Raw genomic sequence first — 27,420 nt, forward strand, 5'->3', positions numbered from 1 at the left:
CAAGTAGTGTGGTACACCGTAGTATTTTGGGGACCTTCAAAACTCAACTTGATGATTTGCTAAGATTTATGTGAATAAAGATTGACAAGCTATGTTGGACAAAATGGTCTGTTCTCGTCAAACTTGCTCTAATTTTCTAATAAAGAAGTATAGAGAACTTGCACTTGTATCATGCTAAAAGCAGTAAGTCAGTTTTCTGTCATGTAGTTCAGAAAATGTCCACTACTTCACTACCCCGAAGGAGTGGACAGAATATCGTAAGGATTGGGCAAATGATTGTTCTTGGTTAAGTGTGTGTTTCATTTTATTGTTTAGAACTTAGAACATTCTTTTGTTGGAAGTAACAACCACAGTTTCGACATGAGACATCATCAGGGCACCAATATAAAGGTCGATATCGTGAAGGCAAGATTGTTCAAGATTGAGAATGCTACCAAACATTTTTGAGAGAGCGAGTTAGTGTGAAAATTTCATCTTTCAATGTAAAGACTTTGAGTTTTAGATTAGTGTTAGAGCTCTGGTGCAGGATTATTTGACTTCTTAGTGAAGATCCTTTGCATTGGATGATGGCTTTGTTTTCAACTACTGATGCTTGTCTGTTTTCTCTCTATGCCTTTCTCTTTCTGGGAGAACACTAATATTGCATGTGTTCTTGAATAGGCTTGAACTTCTGAATTAGTTTGCACTCTGAAGACCTTAGCAGTTTTTTTAGGGCTAACAATAAAATAATATGCAAAAACAGATACTCTACTTTCCCCAATACAAAAAAGACTTGAGAAAAAGATGATGAGTTCCAGAGATATTGCATGCATTAACCAGAGGTGGGTAGAGTAGCCAAAAATTGTACTCAAGTAAGAGTTGTGTTACTTCAAAATAATATTACTCAAGTAGAAGTAAAAAGTAGTCATCCAAAAAATGACTCAAGTAAGAGTAAAAAAGTATTTGGTGAAAAGACTACTCAAGTACTGAGTAACTGATCATAATAAATGATTTCTTTTTTAGAAATGTTGTAATAAACATAAAACATAAAATAATGTGCAAATTCTGCTGTTCCCAAATAATAAAATAAAAAATGAGTAAAAATAAATAACATTTTTACATAATAGCACAAAGTTCCAAATCTCAGTTTTCACAACAAAGCTTTTAAATCCAATACCTACAGTAGGTAACATGTATGTTTGAACAGTGCAAACTACTTACAGTGACAAGATAAACTGTACACTGACAGTATAATACTGTATGAAGCTAAACATGCTTTTAATATGAGGCCAGAAGTGTTCATCCTCATCCTCTTCAGTTTTAGCATTGGAGACAGATGCCTCTGCCATTTTTCATGTATTCTTTCTTTCCCCTGTCCACTATCTGTGAGGAGTTTGTGCCACTATGCCGCCACAGTTTGTGTGTGGTCATGTGACTGCATGGCTACGTCTGATTGGTGAAACGGAGTCATGTGATTATTGTTGCTATGTCTGATTGGTGAAACAGTCATGCAGTCGATCCACTGGTGACTTCTCTCCGACTAAAATATATCGTATCTAATTTGTAAATGGAAAAAAGTAACGAGTCGAGTGTTGCCCAATGTAGCGGAGTAAGAGTAATGTTTCTTCTTCACAAATGTACTCAAGTAAAAAGTATGGTGCAGTAATACTACTCTTAGAAGTACAATTTTTTTAAAAAGTTACTCAAGTAAATGTAACGGCGTAAATGTAACTACCCATCTCTGGCATTAACATCATGATGGAGGGACATGTAAAAGACAAACATACAAATCCTACTCAATTAATTTCTTCAAAATAACATCAAGATGAGTCTTATGGGTACCTAAAGTCCTACTATATAGCACACTACTTGGTAACCTATTCTATGTGTCTATTGACTCTCTTACATGAAAAATAACTTTCTAATATTTGTGAAGTTCCTGTGCTCTTTTAGAAGAACTAATTTTAAATTAACAGCTAACATCCACTGCACTAATTTCCTTCATAATTTTAGACAATTCAACCCTCTCACCTTTTATTTTATGTTTTCTTAAACTGAAAAGGTTTGACTCATTCAAAAGGTCAGGGTGCAGAAACCAGTTGTGCTTCTCTGGATTTTCTCTAGCGCTGTGTCTTTTTTGTAATATGGAGAGCAACCTGTTGTTTAAGAAAGTGTGCTAAAAATGTAGCAATTGGCATATCCAACCATCCATTCATTCATTTTAAATCTGCTTAATCAAATTTAGAGGCTAGAGTTTGTAGCTGGGGCCTTGGTCAAAAGGAAGGACCCAACCCTTGGTGGGGTATTGATCTACCATAAGGTGCATATTCAAACCCATTTGTGCCTGCTCAGTTTTAAGAGACCAATTAACCTAACCTGCAAGTCTTTGGACTGAGGAATGAAAATCTGAGAAGAATCCACGTCTACAAAATGTGAATGTGCAAAAAACACAATGGCCAAGCTTGCATTCAGACTCAGTATACTAGAATCATGATGCCATAGTTCTTGTACATCTGCTGCCATCTTTGATAATTCAGATTACTTTATTAGAAAAATTCATCAGAGATGGGGTGATGCTAAAATAGATAGTTCTATCACCTCACTGCAGTTAAGCTGCTGGCCAAGGATGCTTCCATGGATTTTAATGTTGTTTCTGAGTTCACATGGGTCATGTCTCACAGCTCAATTGCATGATGTAAACTCTCATTTGAACTGCAGCAACTGAGTGTGACTGCACCCTGCAAAGGACCATCACTCTAACTGAAATTAGTTGTAATCCATTTCTAGAATACCCAACTCTGGAAAAGTGGGTTCAGAAAATTGATACATGGGTAAGAGTCAAGATTAATGTATTGCAAAAAAATGATCAATTATCGCTGAAGAAATGAAGCTTACTAACTCCTAAACAAATGTCTAATTAGGATGTGGTGTTTTAATATGAAGAGAACTGTGAGTGTAAGAGTTAATTTTGTAACTGATACCACATTTCAGTAGAAGACTATGAGGAGGAGACATCTTCTTTATAAAGATCTTAATACAAGCAGCTCTTTATTTATAGTGTGGCTGCATTCACTAGCCAAGCACATGAGCCGCACCTGACACTGCATGACTCCCAGCAGCACACAATGGAGCACAGTATTCATTCACCAGCCTCTGGGCGGGCGACTCCCCCTCTGGTTGAGAAGACAGCCTCCCCTTACACACTCTAGCCCTCCCTTTATCAGTCTACTACAGGCACACATCTGTGACATACCAGGATTTTCAAAAATAAAGTAGTGTTTAAAACCCCAGATGGTGCCAGCCCTTCCAGTTTCTCCGTAACTCTGAACTGGTTTTGAAGGTTCAGCTGTTTTGTTAGCTATGGCTGTACTATCAAATGCAGATTTTAGAGTTGTAGGCCAGATGGGTTTGAGCAGCTGAAGCAGTCTAAAGTTCATGTCCAGCTTTTTGAAAGTATGTAGAGAGAGGAATGACCGCAGAGGGGGGACAGCGTTTTCCTGGGCCTGCTTTTTTTTACCAACTTGTTGTAGATACAGCTACCATTTTGTGACTGAGGAGGTTAGTAAGAGTTGAGAGGCAGGCCGGTGAGTACAGGTTCTAAATTAAAGCACAGTTCAAGTAAAAATTCTCTTCTCACTTTCACACTTTTTAGGACTCATTCTTCAATCCCAGCATTCTGTTTGTGCGCATTGAGAAAACACCATATGGTGCAAGAATAGCAAGAATATGGCTTGGGTTTCTAATAAAATAGCATTTATATTATATTGGGCAAAACGTATCATTCATCCATTTATTTATTGACAATTTTAGGATCATGCAAGGGCCAGACTGTCCCAGCAGCAAGGAGCATATGGCAGGAATTCCCACACTCACACACAGGTGCATTATAGTCACTAATTGCCCCAATATGCACATGCTCGGGATCTGGTGGGGGGAAACTGATGTGCACCTAGAAAAAAGCCACGAAAACATTATGAGAATGTGTCAACTCCACACAGCTAAGGAGGATTAAAGCAGGTGTCTCCAGCAGCTGAAGCAGTGCTATCTACTGCATCACTGTGCTGCCCCAAACTTGTAAAAACAACATTGATTCTCAAACCTACATTATTCAATCCTACACCATAGACCATTTATATGGGTGAATATGGCAGAACAAATAGGGGAAACATTAAAAACAGTAAGATTTATACAGAAAATACTGAAGAAGAAGGATTTTGGTCTCGTCTGTTGCAATAGATGGACGTCTGAAGTGGAGCTCTGCTAGCAGCGGTGTTATTTTTCATATTATTTGCTTATTATCCTGAGATATCCTGTATTTATCCAACCTGAGGGGCACTGCTACAGTATATGCAAGCAAATATAAACATGGCCAACAAGAAAGTGGGTCCGAAAGAACTGAAAACTAAAGCTACATCCAAGCTAAGGTCGGCAAGCCCTAGTTCAAGATATGGCCTTTCAGAGACTGACCTGGATCAGACTCCTCAGGAAGAAGAAGATTTGTATGGAATGATTGCAATAAAATTAATAAAATTTCAAAAAAAAAAAAAAGAAAAAGAAAATACTGAAGAAAAAAGCATTTAGACTCTGTCTTTTTAGTGCTTATGGTATTGCTGTTAAAGATTAAAGGGTGATTGTCAAGAACAATATGGCCAAAACTATGCGAACAACCCTCCAAATGATTGAGTTCAAGTATCTCAACCTCATTAATTGTTAAGAAGTACATAAAATCAAACACATAGCCATGCAGTCTCATTTGACAAACACTGAAAAAAATTGGTTGGCACTGAAGAGCTCAGTGACTTTAAACGTGGCACTTTCGTAGGATGCCACAGAGTTAAAGATGCTAAGATTTGTACTGGGTGTGATGAGGATGGACAGGATTAGAAATGAGTACATTAGAGGGTCAGCTCAAGTTGGACTGTTGAGAGACAAAGTCAGAGAGGCGAGATTGCATTGGTTTGGACATGTGCAGAGAAGAGATACTGGGTATATTGGGAGAAGGATGCTAAGGATAGAGCTGCCAGGGAAGAGGAAAAGAGGAAGGTCTAAGAGGAGGGTTATGGATGTGATGAGAGAGGACATGCAGGTGATGGGTGTAACAGAACAAGATGCAGAGAACAGAAAGATATGGAAAAAGATGTACCGCTGTGGCAACCCTTAACGGGAGCAGCCAAAAGAAGAAGAAGAAAACTTTCATAGGATGCCACCTTTGTCACAAGTCAGTTTGTGAAACTTCTGCCCTATTAGATCTGCCTGGTCAATTATATGCACAATTATTGTGAAGTGGAAGTGTCTTGAGGAGCAACAACATCTCGCTCACAAAGTGTTAGACCACACAAACTTACAGAGTGGGGACACGGAGTGCTGAAGAGCATACTGTATAAAAATCACCCACTTTTATTGCAGGGTGATTACCTGAAGTCATTAAAGTATGAACACCAAAAGGAATTGTCAAAAAGCAAGCAGAGAGTCAAGCCTGAAATACAGTTATAAGAAGGCTTATGGGCCAAGCTTCTATCTGACCTCATAATTAGAGGTAACTCACTTTCAGTGTAACAATGTCACTGTAGTATAATCATTTATGGGGACATGTTAAAATTGAATTAAAATACAATATATTTGAAAAAGTTGTCAAAATAGTGCAAAGGTCTATTATTTCAGTATGTATAAGTTTGTAGGGTCATTATTGTCACATGTACAGAGAACTGTATAGTAAAATTCTTACTTGCATGTGCTAATCAACAGGGAAGATTAAAGAGGAGATGAGTCTTTGTTGTAGCATGCTATACAGTAGATCTGCCACTCTCTGGCATCATGATTAGTAAATATAACTACCTTAACTTGAAACCTATGTCTTCCTTAAATGAAAAAAATCACAGAAGACATTGAAGATGAAATCATGGTACAGCATATGCCACATATGGTAGTGCACTTGATTTCTTCTACACTTCAGTAATAATGAAACTAATAAGAAAAGATTGGGTATTTAACCCCCCATACAATTCACAGAAATTGGTGCTTCTCTGAATTTGATATCTCTCACCTCGGACTAAGCACACTTGTGGAAGAAAAGGACATGATCTCAAATACATCGATTGTATGAATGAAGAAATCAGACGATTCTTGATATGTTTAAAGTTTTTGGAAATAAGTGAGATTCCTGTAGAAAGTGAATGCCAAGTCTTCAGGAATAGCACACATAATGCCATGTACTGTATGCACACAGCTGAAACATCTAGCCCTCAGACAGAGAATGAGATTTTTTTAAATTAGAATCCAGCTGCCAGTGAAATTGCTGAGTTGTGTTCCTGTAAGTGTAGTTTTCTGGATTGACGGGTTAGACGATGGATGGATGGATGTTAGAATTGTGATTGGTCGATATCCTTTTTGTGATTTTTGGTTTGTCAAGGATGACGCAATGTCTACAGCATACTAATAACTTAGCCAATATGATTTATGTTGACCAATGTTAACATGTAAGATACAGATGTCCATTTGCAATACCAAAACTATAAAATGTGTAGAGAATCATAACATATGAAAAATCAGTCCTGATCTGTATTGCCTGTGGGGGAAAATGGTCATCTTACCTATGTAAACTGACAAAAAGCAAATTGTGAAAATTGCAGACCGGTCAAGATCAAAATTTATCACCATCCTTCTTCAGCATTTTCACTGCGCTCTTCAACGCCAGACTACTTTTAAGACTCTGGGTAACAATTCTAGTTCCCCACCACCCAGAATGCTTGGTGCCCCAGTACTCTGATCTGGTTTACAGAATTGGTTGCACATGACCCTGAACTGGATAAGTAGGCCAAAAAATGAATGGATGGGTTATTACAGGACAGACAAACAAAGCAATGTGCCTACAATGTTAGTTCTGGCCCACCTTAAGCCTGTGTTTCTCCCACATCCCAGAAATATGGCTGTGCAAGTCAGGCTGGTGACCCAACTAGAACTGCTCCTTGCCTTGTATCCAGTGCAGACATGACAGGCGTTGACAGCCATGACATTATATTAAGTATGTTGTGGAAAAGGAAGGACGGATAGAATATCAGTATTCAAATTGGTTTGTCACTGTTTAAATCCTGCAGCCTCTCTGTCCTTGTGCTTCAAGCCTATAAATCTCAAACCTACTTGTACACACACATAATTACATACCATTCATTAATTTTCCAAATAAGTTTATTCCAGTCTTGGGAAATGTGGAGCTGCAGACTACTACAACAGGATCAAGCAGAAGCAAGGGACAAGTTCTTTCAGAGATACCTGTCCATCATAGGACATAATTATATTTTTTATAGCACAAACATTGCAAACTCCTCCTGCCTACATCCAAAACTGCACATTTTCTATGCCTACTTACATGTGAGAGCAGATGAAATTCATTATGTATCAATGGTCTCTTCTATAAAAGGACATTTCAGTGTATCAGCACTGTATTTTTACATCTACTGGCTGGACTTGATATTTCTAAAGTGCATCGGCAGGTAACGTAGTGCAGGCAACACTTTCAGCATACAGTAATGCCTTTTTTTTCAGCGTCCAAATCTCATACCTCTGCTTATCTAGATCCTGTTTTCTTAAGATTTTTGACAGAACCTGGAAGTCAAAGATTGGAACCATCTCAACACAGTACTTTCTGGACAACTTTGGAGACACACTTTCAATACAGTTTCCAAAAGATCTGGATGTAAAGCTGAAGGCTGTCATTTTGGGAGCAAGCATTCTAATCGAGAATAAGTTCTGACAAGGTGCCAGTGACAATAAAAGGTGTTTAAGTGCTTTGATTTGCTTTGTGTTCATTATTCATGTACTTCATTAAGCTTTCATGAATGACACAAGGGATGCATATAACGCAAGGGACCAGAAAAAGATCAAGTAAACAAGAGAAATCTCCATGGATGACACCGCACATCAGCCTCTGTCTAATAATGGCCTCTTGCCCCTGTCAAACACAATAAAAACAGACTGTCTCTCTCCCAATTTTTCTCTGTCTTTCCTTTTCTTTTTCACATCAGTGGCAGCAAGCCTTCACCCTGGATCACTTTTTGACTCTAGTCTCATAAATACCGGCAGGGTGAGACTGGTGATAATCCAGTTTGGGGTTAAATTTCACAGCAACGTGAGTCACTTCCAGGGTCAGATGCTATAAATTCTCAGGCCTCCGAGCCCAGACTTGTGTTTAAAGGGAGAGGCACCATACAGTGACAGTGGGAGTCCTGGTGTTCTCTAGGAACATTCATGAGCATGGCTGGCATCATGTCAAGCACGTTCATTTGGATTATGAGGCAACTCCTCATGTTGTTTGTAATAATTCTTATTCATTTATCTTATTCATTCAGTCAAGTTTTTACCACATTGCATTTCATGAGTCGCCTTCCAAAAATGTTTTGTGTCATTTGTGTTCAATTTATAAACACACATTCAAGTAGAAGCAATTTACATGAGGATGGGTTAATCAAAATCCTGAGTCTAACAGTGTTTCAGGGCAGCAGAGAGATCTGAATGTGTGTCCTAGTGGCTGGGATTGACTCCCGCAGACCCCCGTGACCCTGTAGTTAGGATATAGCGGGTTGGATGATGGATGGATGGATGATGCTAAGTCCAATTCTTCAAACAACATGAATATAAATTAAACATTAATGGGCATGAAGGTGCTGTCTCCTAAATGATTACAATGGCAGGACAGACAATTTACAGTGGCCTCTTGGATTAAGGGTTGACTCATGTCATGGAAGGCATTGGCCTGTACACACAATATCTGTCCACTTTACACTTTTTAATTTGGTGTAAATGCTGTCCAACAAGTAATATTGGCCAGTTCTTCCATTTTGGGGATCCTGTTACATCGCCATACAAATGGAAGGCATGGAAATATGCACATTGATTGCATAATTTGTCCAGACTACATTGTATTATATGGAACTCAATTTATCCATTCCCCAATTTTCACTAACATTTTATGGTCATGCTCACAAGAAGCTTAAACACATGTATTTAAAAAAAAGCTTATAATAAAGAAAGTTGATTTGCATTGTAAAAATTGTGCAGGAAATTTTTAACACAATATTCTCAAACCCTGTTAACCCAATTCAGGGTGGGTCTGGTAACATTGGTGCAAAGCAGGAAGAAACATTGGTCAGGGTGCCAGTCCATCTCAGACTCTCACGCATACACCCTCTAACTGAGTCAATGACAATTTGACAATTAAACACACGTGGGTTTGGTCAAAGAGAGAACGTGCAGAAGTCCACACAGACAACAAATACGAGGTCAGTGAGACAGCAGTGCTAATCACCATATCACCATACCATGGGCAAAGGTTTAAATATATAAGAGATTTAACAGTCTGCCAACAAACTTTTGAAAGTTATTGTGTGATTTCAATGTCTGTGAACAGTCTGCAGAGTATACACTACTACCACCAAATAAGCTGGGGATCCTTGATTTTATTAAATGGAAAGCAAAGGGTTTTGGAAATCATTGCATGGTCAGATTAATATAGTATTTTTCCATGAAAGTCAGTCCTTGAGGGCAGTAGTGGCTACAGATTTTTGTTTCAAATAAATTGTTTAATTAGACAGTGCTTTCTAATAGATCTTATTTAATTTTATGGCTTGTGTGGCTGCTAGAGGATGTCAAAAAACCCTAAACCACAGAAACAATCACTCTGACTCCAGTTAGGGTTCAAAGAATATTGTTTATTTTAAAGTAAATAGCTCTCAAAAGGCTTCTTGCTTCCACAGTCAGAACAACCAGAATTCCTTCTCTCTTATGCACTCCTCCTAGGCAAACTTTGTCCTCCGACTCCCTGGGCGACATGGAGGGCTCTCTTTTAACATGTACTCCCGGTGATAAGCCATTGTCTCCAGGAAGCACTTCTGAGTCAGGCAACTCCACCCTGGGAAAGGGGATTCAGCCTCTACTAGCTTCCCAACAGGGCAGCCCAATCGAACCCCAAATCAAATTCTGTTCTGCGGTTGTCCAGATGGGAGCTCGTTATCCAGTGTCTATCTCATCATGATCTCTTTGTTCCGCTTCCATCTAGCAGAAGGTACTGTAGCATCCAAACCACTGTTGACAGGTTCTGCAGGAGTTTCTACCCCTTGGCTCTCTGGACCACATACTCTGTGCTGCCCTTCTTCCTTCAAATCTGCAACCAAGTACTTTATTTATTTACATTTGTTACACTTGTTACTACTATTGTATTCATTATTAGTTGCTGTTATAATGTATTGCTATACATTTCAAATTATTATTTATTCACTTACCTATTGTTAATTATTCATTTAAAGTATACAATAATTCTTTACTTGTCTTGCACTTGTCCTATATTTATGTTTATGCTGCACCACAGTCCTGGGGTGACATTATTTTGTTTTACTGTATGCTGCAAAACTGTCTATGACCCCGCCAGGACTCTAAATTTTTGAAGTCACAATGGAGGTCTGAAAATTGAAATTTTACTTTATGAGAAGGATTTAAGAGTTGTAGTGGACTTGACACTGCCTAGTGACACACACGGTTCAGAAGCCATTAAGAAGGCTAATAGAATGTTAGTTTATATGGCACCCTAACGTGGAGAGTACAAGTTCAAGGAGGTTATGCTCAAGTTTTACAACACACTGGTGAGGCCTCATCTGGAATACTGTGTGCAGTTTTGGTCTCCAGGCTACATAAAGGACATAGCAGAGCTAGAAAAGGTCCAGAGAAAAGCGACTAGGCTGATTCAAGGGCTACAGGGGTTGAATTATGAGGAAAGATTAAAAGAGCTGAGCCTATGCAGTTTAAGGAAAAGAAGACTAAGAGGTGTGTCGGAGGTGGCTGGGGTGGCGACCCGGCTGGGACGCCTATGAGGACCGGAGGAGGGCTTGCGCCTTCCCCAGACCATCTGGGGGCAACCGCCCTGGTTCCTTTGGGGGCCACGGGTATAGAGCTTTGATGCTCCACCCTGTAGGGGCCCATGGTCACCGCCAGGGGGTGTCCCCATGCCTTTGGAACCCTGGACCTCAGTACTTCCGCCACACCAGGAAGTGCTGGGGGGAAGAGGAGCAGGGACACCTGGAGTGCTTCTGGGGATACAGCCGGCACTTCCGCCACACGAGGGCGTGTTGGTGGAATATTGCCGGGAAGCACCTGGAGCACATCCGGGTGTGAATAAAAGGGGCCGCCTCCCTTTATTCGGCGCGAGAGTCGGAAATGGAGTGGACTGAGCTTGCTGGAGGAGGCAAGGAGGCGACCTGAAGATGAGAGTGAAGGCATTGTGTGGCCAGGACTTTGGGGACTTGTGGGGTTTGTGTGGCACTTATGGACCATGTAAATATTAGTATAAATAAATGTGTGTTCGGTGAAATGAATGTGTCTGCCTGTCTGTGTCCGGGCCAGCCTCCACAGGTGACATGATTGAAGTGTTTAACTGTATGAAGGGAATTAGTACAGTGGATCGAGAGTGTTACTTTAAAATGAGTTCATCAAGAACACAGGGACACAGTTGGAAATTTGCGAAGGGTACATTTTGCACAAACATTAGGAAGTTTTTATTTACACAGAGAACCACAAACACTTGGAATAAGCTACCAAGTAGTGTGGTAGACAGAAAGACTTTAGGGATCTTCAAAACTCAACTTGATGTTATTTTTGTGTAGTTAAATGGATAGGACCGGTGAGCTTGGTTGGGCTGGATGGCCCTGGTCTCATCTAGATTGTTCTAATATTCCAATACATGGATAGAACTACTGGATGGCAAGTAAGAGGTATAAACTTGGGGTTAAATGGGACACTAAGTTGGCCTTCTAAGAGCATATGTGGGGTCATTCCCTGAAATGGGCTAGTGGCACCTCCATATTTGTTTTTTTCCATGCATCTAATGCTTATCGGGTTGTTTTTTCCTCTTTATTAATGCATCCTTGTATTCATCCATCTATTAAATGAAAACACTTCACTACAGAACAGGGAATAGACAACCACCAAATCTAAATAGAACAGTAATTACACTCATGCTGTCCTATCTGCACTGAGACAATTTTCAATCAATACATTTTTTCTTAACCTGATCAAAAAATAAAATTTGTCACTTCAAGAAACAATAGAAAAAACAAATGCAAATGCCCTCTTTACCTGCCCCTATGCCAGGTCCTGTGCCATACCACGAAGAAAATGGCAAATTCTGGTTACCACACAGCTATACTCAATGTAGGAGCCACTGCATCACAGATTTCTGGGATTTAACCAGAGAAGAAGCAAACTCACACGTTTGGATGACCTCACTGGATGTGCTGTTAATTTACAATGTTGAATCAAATTATAGGATGAGGACAGTCAGCTTCTTAAAGTGATTAACTAAAATTTTCTCTCTTCCATTGGGAAGCAAGGAGTAATTTATAAGTACTGTTCAAAAACATATAAGCTTAGGTTGATAGTCAGATAACATGGGGCCACAAGGACCAAGCAAATTAAGAATTTGAGGTAAATAAAGAATATTAAGTGAGAACATCACTGGAAGAGAATGACAAATTATAAACAATAAAAGAAAGAGCAGGAGGACAAACGTAGAACATGTGCATAAGCATGACAGGAGCACTGAGGGACAGGGATGGCAGAGAGTCTGAGCAGACAGTCAGTCACAAACTAATCTAACTGTGGCATGTAAGCAAAGTCAGAGTACGTAAGGAAACCCCCATTTCAGAATGGAGAAAGCATGCAACATCCTGTCTCCTGGAGACATATACTGTATGGCAGCATCACAAAGTACTGAGCCACTGTGCCACCCCAAGTAATCCTGCTGTGGAATACATGTCCAGAAACAGCTTGGGTACAGACATGCATACTTTACCAATTCCAGTCCTGTCAAGAAAGGCAATATGGTGTGTCTTAAAGAAGCTCCTAGTGCACAGCTTTCGAGAACTTTCTATTTAAAAGGGTGGCAGAGATCTTTTGTTTTGTTTAACGGGACATTTCAGAAGGATGAACAAACCAAAATTAATTTTGTATGCAACTTCATAGTGATGAATTGTGAATCTCATTTGTATTTATAAGCACAAGCTCCTCTCACCAAGAAAACTGCAAAGAAACACCATATAATGACTCTTAAAAGGCCTGTTTGTGTCATTAGAGTACTGTGGGCCCAACAGACACTCTTCCCAACACTGCAGCCTACAGCACAATTCAAAATGCTTTCTCTGCCTACAAGACAACTCACCCTGCAGCTAATTAGAAGAGGCCATTAGCAAGTGAAGCAGGCATCATGTGACATTGCCATCCACCTCACCCTCACTGATTGGCTACTAGGCAGGGCTTTGGGGGTTATCCTGCTCGCCACGGATGAGAACTAAACACTTTTCTTCCTGTGGCTGGCTACACATGTAGTTGCAGCTCAGAGAGACAGAGAGATGAAGCCGCATCACTGGTTTAGTGGCCACATTTGCCTCTGCCTATTTATTGACAGACTTCTCTTTAATGTGGAGTACAGCTGGTGGCTAGTAATCACAGAGTAGTGAGTTCTCATCCCACTTTTAGGACCTCATGTATAAACGGTGTGTATGCACAAAATGTTACATACGCCTGTTTCCACTTTCATTTTGAGATGTATTTAAATAATATATACTGTTAAGAATTAAACATGTTGGGGCACAAGTGGCACAGTGGTAGCAATGAGCTGGCGCCCCATCCCGGGATTGTTCCTGCCTTTCACCCTATGCTTTCTGGGCCTGGCCCGACCCTGAATGGAATAATTTATTGCAGCAGTATTGCGTCTGTCAAACATACTGTGATAGATGGCCAGGAACCCTGCACCGCCGGGACGCCTGGAGGAAGGACGGATCGGAAGAGCGGCACTTCTCACCCCAGGGCACCTGGACAGTCCTAGAGCCCTGGAGGACAGCTCTTCCGCCACACCAGGAAGTGCTGCTGGACCAGGGATGGTGTACACCCGGAGTGCTTCCGGGTCCAAGGGAAGCACTTCCGCCACACTGGGGAGTGCTGCCAGAAGGTCGTCATTATGTACCCGGAGCACATCCAGGGCAAAATAAAAGGGGCCACCTCACTCCAATCGGGGAGCCAGAGTTGGGTGGAAGTGGACAGAGTTTGTGAGAGAGGAGTGGAGGCGGCTGAAGGACCAAGGACTGAGCAACCACTGTAAATATTGTAAATAAACACGTGTGTATTTGGACATTCCTATCTATTACAATACATACCAACCCCCAATTCCTTTTGCTGACCATCCAGGGTCACGTGCGTCACAGCAACCATCTTGCAGGAGGCAGGATCAATACATGCTTTAATGCATTTCTTCATGGAAATCATATCAAGTTGTGAAATTCCAGGGGACTACAGCTCCCAAACCTGGACCCAAACAGGCACAGAGACACAGGAGTCCAAGGCAACACGCGTTTATTTCTTATGGTGCAACCTTTTTTCCTCGCTCCCCACTACAAAGCACAGTACATCAAGCACAGAAGCCATAATGCTCAGGCCCTTGTTCCTTCTTCCTTCTCTTCCTCTTCTTCTCTGCTGCCTCCACTCCTCTCCCAGCAAACTCTGCCATCCCACTTCTGACTCTGGCTCTCCAAATGCAGTGATGCAGCTCCTTTTATTCAGCATCTGGGAGCGCTCCAGGTAATTCATCAGGATTACCTGGTATGATTCCCAGGTGTGGTGGAAATCCATTTAATGGCAGTGCAGCTCCCCCTGGCAGCTCCCACAGAACCCAACAGGGCTATACCAAACTCCGTCCCGCTATGCCCTACGGGAATCCGTTGTGCCACAGTCGCCAAGGAGGGCTGCCCTCTAGCGTTCCAGGGGAGGTAGTGCTTCGCAGATGCTTTCTTCCCTGATTCATCCATCAAGGTGGCATACCAGTCTGGTGATGGCTGAGGACGTGCGTCTAAAAAGTATATATGTTATTATTCTAATATGTGTCAGAGGGCTGTGATAGCATGAAGGTAATGTATTCTGTGTGGTGATCACTTCCTGTGTGCTCCTGTCGGCGTAAGAGAAAGCTCGTTTTAGAAGCACTTAGCTATTAATTACTAGGTTGGGGAACACACAGAATACAAAGCATTTAACGTGTTACTTTAGTTACGATGGATTTTGAGAGATTCTAGTAAGTTAAACATCAATTTTAACATGATGTTTACAACCTTCTACTTTAATGACAAAATTATGAGATTAGAGTTTAAATTTTGAGATTAAAGTCAATATTTTGACTTTAATCTTGACACAGACCTTTTTTTCATCGATGTGTCCCTAATTTTTATTCTTCTCTGTGGCCCTAATACACTTCTGCATGACACTCAGACACTCGCCTTTTCACATCGACTTTGACATCCGACCACTTCTTTTTGAAATTCTTCTTTTTTATATGTGCTTTTACCGTTGTCTTTTAACACATACTGAATGGAAGGAGCTATTTCTATTGATTTGCATATTCAAATATGCAAAATTCTGGGAGGAGTCAGGGTGGGGCTGTAGGCGCATGCATGTGAGTTAAAATTCATGTTGATTGGGATTTATAAAGGGGAAGTGCATGTAATTTTGTTTACACACAATTTTATGCATCTGAACTTTTTTGTGTGTGAAGAAACTTCTATTTTTGTCCATATGCCAGGTTTTAGTGTGAATTCTACACATGACATTATACATGAGGCCCCTAGCATTTCATAGAGAACAGCTCAACAGAGAGTCACACTTTGCCATCACTTTTCCAGGTCAGGAAACACCATAGTTTCACAACACTTTTTGTAAAGCGATTTCACTATGTCTTCAATTTCATGCGAATCACTAACTATCCATCAAAGCAGAGGCCAGTGCAGAAAAAACTGAGATTAGAAATAACGGTTCATGGGCCAACACTAAACTCATTCAACAAAGCTAAGTGAAAATCACATAATGAACTCAAATTGTGTTTAAGAAGTAAAGTCTCCCCTTCATTATTGCAAAGTACAGACACCATCTTATAGAAGTCGGTCATGCAGCCAAAACAAAAAAAAACGGATATGAAAAGGTAAAAAAAAAAATGAATGTAGGATTCTTTACACCAGAGAGGTCTAAACAGTAAACTCACCCACGAACAGTCAGTTTTGTTTTGAATTTATCCACAATCTTGGGTGACCAGGAAGTGCAGGGCACCAACCTTCTATGCCCAAAATGGTGACATCAATGCTGCACGCTGTTTGACCACTTTCTGACAATTGCCAGTATGCCTGTGTCTGTCTGTGTGTCAAGATATGAATCTTCAGAAACAATAATACAAAAACAATTCCCTAAATCTGAATTGAACTTGGCTTAGTTATTAGCAATCTAAAAAGTCTGCACCGTATTGATTTTGAGCAAAATCTCTCCAGTGGATTTTACTCTACATAGATAACAATTTTGTGTTTTTTGTACACACTTGTGGCACCGGTTGCCCCACAAATGGGGAAAAGAATACAAATACTATTATTAAGACCTGATTTTTAAATTTTGCTCACCATTATAAAATACCAGTCCACAATACTTTACTGTTATATTCACTGCTGTATGTGGGGAAAGTCTAAGGCTGGACACATCAGGAGAAAAGTATTCAATGTACCATCAGCACTTTACAAGTGAAGGACAATTGTTAAATATAATAAAAACAACGACCTCTTATAGATAAGTAATGAGCAATAAATCTGAGTTTGGTGAAGCAGGATGAAAATGAATTGGGGATTTGAGGAGAACTGTGTGTGTGCCCATTAGGCCCATTTCAGCAGCAAATGACACCATGACATCAACAGCAGAGATTTAAACGAGGCTCCAAATGCTGGATCAGGGTACTTTTGCTGGATTATGATGTGCAAGGAGCTTATCAGGAATGAATAAGCCGACAATTCCCAGACAGAAGTCTGTAAGAAAATTTGTCTGTTTAAGGGGCAGTGCATTGTAATCCTCCATGTTTATTTATTTCTAAAATTCTTCGTATAATTTCAGTACATTGCCTGACTTGTTTCTTTCTACACTAAAACAATAAGTGCATGGTAATGCTGGTGGCATTTTAGCATCTTGCGAATTTAATTTTGAGGAGCGTCACAATGCCCAACTCTGTTGCCTAACAACCCTTGACGCTTTGGTTCAAATCCTAACCTTGTCACTCTGAGTGGAGTTGATACATTCTTCTTGTGTCGGGGTGGACTTTACTTCCATATCTTACAGATATTCAATTGTAGGCTAACTGGACTCTGTAAATTTGCCGTGGGTGTGTGTGTGTCAGTGAGTGTAGGTGTGTGCATAATAGCACCTCATTAATGGTGTATACATGGTACCTGTTTTTTCTGAAATATGCTGCGACTTCTGAAGAAATGGACACTTATTGTGCATTTCCAACCCTCATACCTGCAACTCTTTAAGCCATCTTGTAGCCATGCCTGACACCCCAGGATCCTTTTGTCTGCTGTCAACAGCTTGACTTTTTGGCATCACTCCGATAGGCATATGGCGCACCTACTTAATGCTCCTAATAAGCCCACTGACTTGCCTGTACGCCTCTGGCATCATTAATTAGGTACCATGGTATAGTCACACATCTAAGCTGCCACATCTGAAATTTTCCTATGGAAAGCTCTGGGTATGATTTGAAAGGCAAGCTAGCCTTTTGTGGACTACTGTATAAGATTAGTTAAAGTATTTGTTTTTGGCTAGACCTAAACTAAGCTATTATTACTTTGTGTTTGTTTCTTTAGTTGCTGTATTCATTTTCATAGTCTATCATTTTGGACCCTTAACTCAAACCAACAGCACCAGCCCCCAACCAGCAGTCCCACAAGACATTATATTCAGTCTCCAATATCCTGCCACAAGTGACTCCCCTATTACACTGCCATGGAGTGAACTACCAACACAACAGTACCCTGCTGCCAAGTGGCACCTGCCAGGCTCCAATCACACCATCCAGTCAAATTCATCCTCTCTTCTATACCCCTGAGAAGTACTTTTCCTGTTCTCTGTCCATCTGTCTGTTTTCTTACCCCGCTTAATCCAATTTACATTTAAAGAAAGGGCCGTTGAAGTTTATTTTAGCTACACTCCAAATAAGCCCTGCCTCTGGAGTGCCAGCTGATTCTCAGCATTAGTTAGGCGTCCTCCCTCACATTTTCATTCCTGTTTTATTTGAAGGTCTGCATGAACTGTGCCAGACGATAGCAGGCTCAGCCTCCTGGTCGTTCATTTCTCCTTTCATCCCGCATACAGATTAAATGCTGCCACAAATAAAGCAGCTGTCAGCATGAGAGCAGTCTCGCTTTATCTTTAACCCCCTACTGACCCTTTCCTCAAATGTACTGACTTGGAGTTTCTGGATGGCAGGAGCCTCACTTTAATGGACGGCTATTTTAGACAATACTGCCCTCTAGTGACTATTATAAGCATTGGAAAAAGTTACCGCTTTATTAATCATAATTTCTTTGATCTTTGCAAGACTTCATTTGATTGTATGTTAAATGAAAAATAAAAATATGTTAAATTGGTTCTTTGAATTGCTTTTCCAGGATATTATCACTGCAGTTTTCATTATTTAGGAAGGGACTGTAGTGGCACTGTAGTTAACCTGGGTCCTAATCAGACCCGAGACCTGTCTGCTGTCTGCATGTACCTCTTTCATCTACATGATGGTTTTTTGATTGGGAATGTAGTTTGCTTTTATGTAACCAGGGATGTGCACAAAAGTGTATCTACAGCCCCTTTCCCCTCGTTAGCCCAAGTGCCCTTTTCTGATGTTAGCAATGCACGCCTTTTACATTCTAAAGCTATGTAGGCTACTCTTAACTATCCCACATGGAAATAAAGTATGGTCTTTAACAAGGATGTCACTACACTGCAACCCTCTGTTTAACATGCTGCTGCCAGTGAAATTGCCAGCACTGAAATTAACCTGAAAATTGGTTATCTGCTATAGACCGACACAGCCATTGAAGCATGGAGACCTCCCATCTTCAATCCATTTCTGTGGAGAAACTCACCTACACTTTAAAATACAACAAAACTGAGAATGTTAATTGGTCAACAAGCCTTCAGACACAAAATTTCTAATCACCACCTGAAGGAAGATACCAATAACTGCTGCTAAATGTACTTGACTGGCTGTTATCATCTGTTATTTGTGGGATCACTCTATTTTTCTGTTTGAACCCATAAAAGCTGAGTGGATTTATGTTGTATAAAGAAGACAGCTGTTGAAATTGCTCAAATAAGTTTAATACATTGCTGCTGCTTGTAATTTCTAAAATTATATGTAAGTTGTAAATAATCTTGTTTTGTGTAGCATAGAAGTTTAGTGGGAAATCTCAGGAGAACATGCCTGCTGATGGAGTCGGGATGTGGTGGCAGCATCATGTAGACAAGTGCTGGTCTTGCACTCTTGTGAAGATTCATTGGCCATGTAAGAAATACCAAAATTCAAACCAGCATGTAAGAAGGGAAAATCAAAAAGAAAAAGAAATTTGAAAATTATGTAGTAAAACTTAATGGATGGAACCTGATGCAATACAATGCTTTTCCGATGGCTTATGGATAGTTCAAACACACACAGTGCAGCACTCAGCCATTACTCTAGTTCAAGAGTTCCCAAATTTTTTTCGGCCGTAGACCCCTTTACCAAAAACTTTTAAAACCATCGACCCCCTAGTCATTTACTTTACTTACTCAAATTAATAAATTTGTACAGTACTCGATATTCGATATTTCACTAGATATCAAACATTTCATTTTAATCACTTGTAATTAATGATTGAAAAAGATAAAAGGACTACAGAATATAGCATTATCTTGTGCAAAATTTAATATCGAAACCTGAACTAATGAAAATTAAAGCAAAAAAATACGAGCAGAGTTTTTTTTTACATTTTTGACATTTATTAAATAAATATGTACAGGTAAATTCAAAATAGTCCAAGCTGTACTGTCTGCATTTCTTTTTTGGTTCAGTCATATTATTATCTGAAGAAATAAAAACTTTTATTAACAAACAATTTCGACAGCCCCTGTGATAAAAAAAAAAACAATAAAGTATGTACTTACTTGAAACAGAAGATTTTTGTTCAAACTCAAATAAATAAACTGTTTCCTCTGATTTTCTTTTTCGTAGTACTGATCTTCAATAAATAATTATATTCATAGTTCAAATCACAAATAAGTACATATCACATCAAACGAACCAATTTATAGTGTTTTATGAAAGCATGACCATACAAGACTGATAGATTCTGCTAATATCACATATCCGTTGTCTCGTCCCACCGCGAGCAAGTGCAGACATGCAACGGTTTTTCGTGTCCGCACTTGCTTTGATACGTTCGATAAGACAATGCACAGACATGTTTGTACTACATGTATTTTCATTACATGTATTCTTACGTGTGACTATTTTAATGACACATTTTACCTTTTCGTTCTCAAGTTTGGTATGTCATGTGTTTTTATCAAAAAAGTGTTTTTTTGAATTATTTTACTTCTTGATTAGGTACCTATTGGAATCATAGATATTTTGAAGTAACAAACAAACAGCAGTATTAAGGGGGTCTATTTTTGCTGTCATCGACCTCCACATTTTTTATTGAAACTATTGACCCCTAGAAAGTTCAAATCGACCCCAGGGAACACTTGGTCTAGTTGAAGCCAAGGTCAAATGAACATGGATGCTCCACTGCAGGATTTCAACATTGTTGAACAACATGCCGTAGTGAGATTTCTTTGGGCAGAGGGAGTGAAGCCTGCTGAAATTCACCAAAGAATGTGGGCTTGTGCAGATCAGTTAAGTTGTTTGGGTACCCATAGTGTGCAAACTTTACGATACCCCAAGTCATCATAAACTATGATTTGAGCAGATCCATAGCTGATATTCAAATGTGCACCAACAGCAGACAATGTAATCCATCAGTCTTTTCTGATAAAGGCATTCACCAAGTCAATGTGGTCTTATGTGTGTGATGTCGAAGGTTAACCAGACCGAGCATTATCAATTACACTTATTCTTCCTGCTTTAAACCTTTCTACCCATTGTGACAGATAGGGGTCGATGTCGCTCCATTGAACCCTTGTCCAATATGCCAGACACCTGATAAAAGTCCAAAAGTAGACTTTATTAATTCTGCACAGTGCACAAAGCACTCTCCTCTCCACAATACTCATTAAATCAAACACACAATAACTACAATAAACTCTCCACCACTCCCAGATGCGTTGCCACCCTTCCACCCAGCTCAGCTCGCCGTCTGGGTGCTCCCACAATCCTTTTATATTCCCTGACCTGGAAGTGTTCCAATCCCCAGTTCATGTGATCTCCTATCACTTCTGGGTCAGATAAAGAGTCCTTTTCTTCACCCGGAAACACGTCATTCCCCTTGTCCATGTGACTCGGACGTACTTCCGGGGAGTAGGGTAAATAAGCATCGTTCCTCCCTGCAGCGTCTCCTAGTGGCCCCCATGGTATCCAGCAGGGCTGTGGATAAAGACTCTAATGTCCATGATGCCCTGCTGGTCTTCGGGGCACCTCCATGCTGCAGGGAGAGCTCCACCTGGTGGCTTGGGGGTATTGGCCGGGATAAACGGCCGGCCATACACCACACCATTCATAAACTTTTTGTTGAGTTATGCTGGTTTCACTTCCTTACTGAGCCCAAATCCTTTGTTGAATTTCAGGAGCTTTCATTCTTTCTGCCCAAAGAAATCTCACTATGGCATGTTGTTCAACAATGGTGCAATCCCACAGCAGAGTGTCCATGTTCATTTACCCTTGGCTTCAACTATGGCAGAGTGCTGCATTGTGCCTGTTCAAACTACCCATGAGCCTTTGTGAACATGTTGCATTGAATCAGCTTCTATCCGTTGTGGTTGCCATGTAATTTTCTAATTGCCTTGACTTTTTGATTTATCCCCATAATTTGGGGTTCTTAAGTGGAAACTGTCAATAAAACGGAACAATATTTTTTAATTGTTTCAACTTTAAAGAGAGTGAATCTGTATTGAGCTGTCACCTTTTTCGGAGATGGGTCAAAAGAAACTTTAAATCACAAAAAGTTGCATTCTTAAGAAAGCTAAGAACATCCCATCTAAGTGCATGTGCAGAACTGAAAATACTTGGCAGAGTGAGAGTGGAGCATATCAAGGGTACATGATGTCACGTGCCACATCACTGCTTGGCTGCCAGGTGTAAGCAACTGGAGGACATGATGAGAGCAGCGATTTCCTGAGAATGTACATAAGTGTTTGCAAAGCATGTTCATATCTTGACAGCTAACTTTGTCCTTATCTGTGTTTTCTGGAATTCTGACATATCAAAACTGATGCAAAATGATTTAAGCTACAGCTCTGTAAGATATCAAGGATGGGGTTAAAATGTCTCTTTTTTTTGCTTTAAGGCAAAAAGCGTTTCATATCATTGCCCAGCTGTCCATTATAAATTTGCTATGTGGATATTGCTGACTTCATTCATGAGTATTTTATTGGCTTATTTGATGTATCAGGACTGTGAAATGTAAAACTTAAGACAAGGCTATAAAAGTACTGCCTTATATTAAGCTGTAAAGTACTTACACTCATGTGAATCTGTGGATCACTTTCCAGGCTCATCTGAAGCAAACACTACCACCCTGGGTTGAGAGGGGGTGCTTGCGCTAACCTTCTCCTCTCTTCTTCCCTCCGCAACACTGAAAAGATGCCCAAGGAGGGCAACTGACTCCACCTTCCACCTTCCAGACTCTAATTGACTCCAGTCTCCACCTTTAAAGCAAGCTGCTGTTGGAAGGAGGCAGTCAGTTGTGAACAGACTGTACCATAAAGCAGGAGCTCCCTATCACTTGACAGATGACATTATTACAGCTAGGTGGCTCTCCTTATGTCTGCGGTCTCTTTTGTTGTTTGTAGTTTGGCACACAGTAGACTATTTTTCATTATTTTTGTGGCTGAATTAAATGGGGATGACTGTGTTGGCACCCCAACATTTACCTGTGGGAACCTGAATTGCCTTATTCGATAACAGTATATATATTGAGATGAAGTTTTGTGTTTTCTGTTATTTATTTTTTTTCTTTCTATTAATGGTATACACACAAACACACACACAGAGTGTTTGGAAATGAACAAAGTAGTTGACATATTTGCAAAAGTTTACAGAACTGAAGAAAATCTTGGCATTATCATAGAATGTTCTGAAATAATGCGCTTCTGAAATTCTGTGAAACACATGGGGAGTGTGGCAGCAGAAAATGGTGTTTATTCAATAGAATCATAAAACAACAGTGTTCATAAGACTGTGTTCATTCTGCCCTCAAGTTAAAATGAAAACATTTATGCATGGCTCTTAAGTACCAAGTGATGTACTAAGGTCTTGCTGCTAAGGTCCATTTATTATTTCATTTAACTGGATGGGCATTCCTTTATTTATTCCCTTATCATAAGAGAGAGAGAGAAGAGACAGGTTAGGAGCATGTGCTGAATACAGTAAGATGTGTTATATCTGGAAAATTGAAACATGAAACATTAATTCCTTTTCTGAAATTCTGACATAATCAGCAATTATGGACAAACATTTTTTGCCAAGTTTGTGAATATTATATATGCTCTTGAAGTGACATCCAAATGTCCCATGAAATGGATGTTACAAAAATAAAAGTGGGCACTAATTTGTGTCCAGAATTAAAATATAATAAATTCTATCTTGTAAAGTACCCTTTCTCCCCTTTGTAAGCTACTGCCCACCATAAGGTGTAAAGTGTCACTGTATGTAACTGTTATTTGGGTGCTTTCCATTATTATATTGTAGATATAGATTTGTACACAAACTCTGAGCCTGTTCTTAGTAAACAAAACTAGAAACTGCACTCATTATTAGCAAAATCAAAGAACTGGCTAATGACGTTTGCCATACTAAAGAGCCTCTATGCCCAGTCGCTATTCAGAGAGTGGATATGGAGGTAGTGCACCATTACATGTACTTGGTGGACCACATCAACGATTGGCTGGACAGGTCTCATACCACAGAGAAACTATGTGAGAAAGGGCAGAACATACTTTTTTTCAGGAGACTGCGTTCCTTTAATGTAGATAGTAACATCCTACACATCTCCTACACCTCTGTGATGACCAGTGCAATTTTCTGCTCTGTAGTATGCTGGGCTGGTAACATCACTTCAACAGAGGACCACTGAATCAACAAGCCAATTAAAAAGGTAGACTCGGTTATGGGACACACTCAATCATCCTCTGGCCTTTCAATCCACATGCCCAAGCTACATTCTATTTCTCCAGAGCACCTATTGCCTCCACACAAATTCACTTTGTGAACTCCGCATTCCACTTTCTTTCATTCTGTGACATGCCATGTATCCGCCTGATCCTTCTCAGTTCTGTTCTTTCCAGATTTTCTTCACATCCCACTTTCATCAGCCATGTCTCACTCTAACAAAACATACTACTCCTCATACATCTTTCATAATCTTTACCCTTCAATGCCAGACAGACTCCTTCAGAAAGTGGGAGACAGCTCTTGGGATATCTTCCATGCACCTCTGACCTTGGCTGTCACTTCTATGTTTGCAGTTTCATATCCAAACATGTCACATAAGTAGCAGTAATTTCCTACTTTTCCAAAACAGCCTCATTGCTGATATCAACATTGACATTCACTCTAATAGTAATCCGCGCTCATCTCAAACACTTTAATCAATCAAAGATCACACTTGCTACATGTGAACTACCCTACACACCACCACATCGTTTAAGCACCCACTTCAGACACAACAGGGGTTGGATTACATTTCTCTTAACAACCTTCCCATACATGTCTCACGGCCATGGACCGGCCTCTTCCAAGCATCCCTACCATCACCTTGTCTTTTCCTGAATTTAGCTTGAGATCTTTGCTTTCAAACTAGTATTACATTTCAGCATCTTTTCTTCAATTCCACTTCACTTTTTCCATCACAAGATAATTGGCATACAAGAAATACAAGAATTCCTGTGACAATCATTTACACACTTCTCTGGTCACTACTTACATTACTATCATGAAAATCAATGGGTTCAGAATGGATCACTGGCATAGCCCCACCTTCATCTCAAAAACTCTCACTATCTCCATCTACTGTCTTGACCTCAAACAGTCCTCCTCTTAAATTCAGCATCACCCTAGACACTAACCATTCCTCCGTGCTTAACTTTATCAATGCCCACCTCGCCACCTCTTGTGAAACTTTATCATATGCCTTGCCAAGATGTACAAATGCATAATGTAGCTTCTTTTTCTTCGATGGATGATTTTCCTGAATTGCCTAACAATGAACATTGCATCAGTTGTTTCCTTCCCAGGCATGAAATCAAACACATTTTGTTAGCTTTCACATGTTCCCTGATACTTTTCTCTAGCACACTCTCAACCAACTACTACAGCCACCACCCTTCTTATGTTTCAAAAAAAGACAACTAAAAAAGGTCAGATCCAGGAAGGGCATTCAGCCTTAAAGCTTTCTGCTCCAATAGCTCCTTGGTAATGAGACACAAAGATGAGACATGCTATATTTAGTTAAACAATGCTCAACAAATAGTTCTTTTGGTGTCTGTAAATTCATTATTTACAGACGTTGTGCAAACAAGACATCCTGTTACTTTCCCTCTTACATGTAGGAAGAACATACGTTCATCACTTATCTCGACTGCCCTTTCATTGCTACATCAATATGCTCATTGTTCATGTACATTGTCATCTGTAATTAGTGGCTTGTGTGCTGCAGTGTGTTTCATGTGTAAAGTTCTATTAAGTGTTCAATGCACCATCCTTATAAAATAGCCTATAGCCTTGTGCAAATGCTTTATGGTATGACATTAAGGCATTTGGTCCTCAATCACAGACCTGGAGGGCCGCAGTGGCTGCAGGTTTGCATTCCAGTCAGTGCCCAAATTAGAACTCAGTCCTTGCTAATAATGAAACTTGGTATTTAGAACTTTCATTCATCAAAGGTAAATTTTAATTACATTGTAGATCAGAGGTCCTCAGTTACAGTCCTGAAGGTCCTCAGTGGCTGCAGGTTTTCACTTATTTCTTAATTAGAACCCATTTATTTACTATGAAAGCAATACATGTTTTGGACTTAATTTTAGCTATCTTGCCTGTTACAGATCAGTACCCTTAACTGCCTGTTTTAGTTTTTAGCAGCTGTATTAACGTTTTAATTGGTGACTGTTTTCTTAACCAGACATTAGTTAACAATGAAATGCAGATAACCAATAAACTGGCAGCTCTCCCACGAATGTGCTTCCTTTTAAACCTGTGCATATGCACCATGAAGTATCTGGGTGAAAAAAATATTGAGAAATAAATAAGAGGGGAATTGGAAGGACTGCTAAGTTTAAATCTGTTCTGGTCCACAAAACACATGGATAATGTTCTCAGAAAAGGAAATTCTACAGTGAAATTAAAATTTCTCTTGGATGAATGAAAGCACTAACAAGCCAATTAGTTAAATGCCAAGTTTTATTATCAGCAAGGACTGTCTTCTAATTGGGAAACTAGTTGGAAGGAAAACCTGCAGCCAGTGAGGCCCACCAGACCATGATTAAGGACCCCTGCATTAAGCTTTAAAAGTGCATATATTGGGACACTGTTTTCATAAAATGTGTTTTCATGTTATCGTTTAAAACTAACAATTTGTTTGTGTGCCATGGTGCCATTGCTCCCTGTTTGTTCGCTGATTATTACCCATGTAAAATGAACATTTTCCCTTTGACTTTGTGGGTTTTCCTCTCACATCCCAAAGGCATATGTGATAGTCTAATGAACCCAGTGGGAGTGTGCGTGTGTGTGTGTAGGAGTGGGCCTGGCACTCACTGTCTTGTACCTGATGCCCACAACCTTGAATTGAACTGAATGGGTTTAAGTAAGTTACATTACATTAATTAGAATAGAAAAAAACCTTTCCCAGTTCATGTTTCTGATTTTTACAGAACACCATTGTTACATTTTGTAATTAATTATGTATTCATTTTAAGAGTTTCTGTAAAAAAGCCATTTTTTTCCCCAGTGGACATATAATCTATCTATCTATCTATCTATCTATCTATCTATCTATCTATCCTTGAAGATATTAGTTGCCCACCGCATGTTAGGGAATACTCATCTCTTAGAAAAGGCTCTGGTTTGCCAGGTCAGGGGAAATTTTCCCATATCTGGGGGAAATCAGGGTTAAATGATGGGGTTGAGTTTCATGGGGTGGAGGCTGAATTTAACTTGGGGGATTTTTTTTAAAAAAAGGCAGATTTCTTTCATGTGAGTTATCTACCTATGGAAAAAGGATTAACTTCCAAAATTTTCTGCACCCACAAATGCTCAATCAAAGCATCATTCGGCAAAACAATAACCAACATACCTGTCACAGTAAAGCTCTTGTATAATTGGTTAGGAATCAGAATGGTTTGGGATTGATGGCCATCTGACTT

General features: G+C 39.9%; 1 protein-coding gene across 2 annotated transcripts in view; it reads left to right on the forward strand.

Moving 5' to 3' along the window:
• The window catches only part of LOC120523034 (phospholipid scramblase 1-like), a 132,619-nt gene extending 124,676 nt beyond the window's left edge, over nucleotides 1–7,943 (forward strand). For both annotated transcript variants that reach the window (XM_039743974.1, XM_039743973.1), the window contains one exon: nucleotides 7,568–7,943. In XM_039743974.1, coding sequence (XP_039599908.1) covers nucleotides 7,568–7,729 — 162 coding nt within the window. In that variant the 3' untranslated portion in view covers nucleotides 7,730–7,943. The remainder of the gene's footprint in view (nucleotides 1–7,567) is intronic.
• The last annotated feature ends 19,477 nt before the right edge of the window (nucleotides 7,944–27,420 follow it).

Source organism: Polypterus senegalus, chromosome 2, assembly GCF_016835505.1.
Source record: "Polypterus senegalus isolate Bchr_013 chromosome 2, ASM1683550v1, whole genome shotgun sequence".
Lineage (NCBI taxonomy): Eukaryota > Metazoa > Chordata > Cladistia > Polypteriformes > Polypteridae > Polypterus > Polypterus senegalus.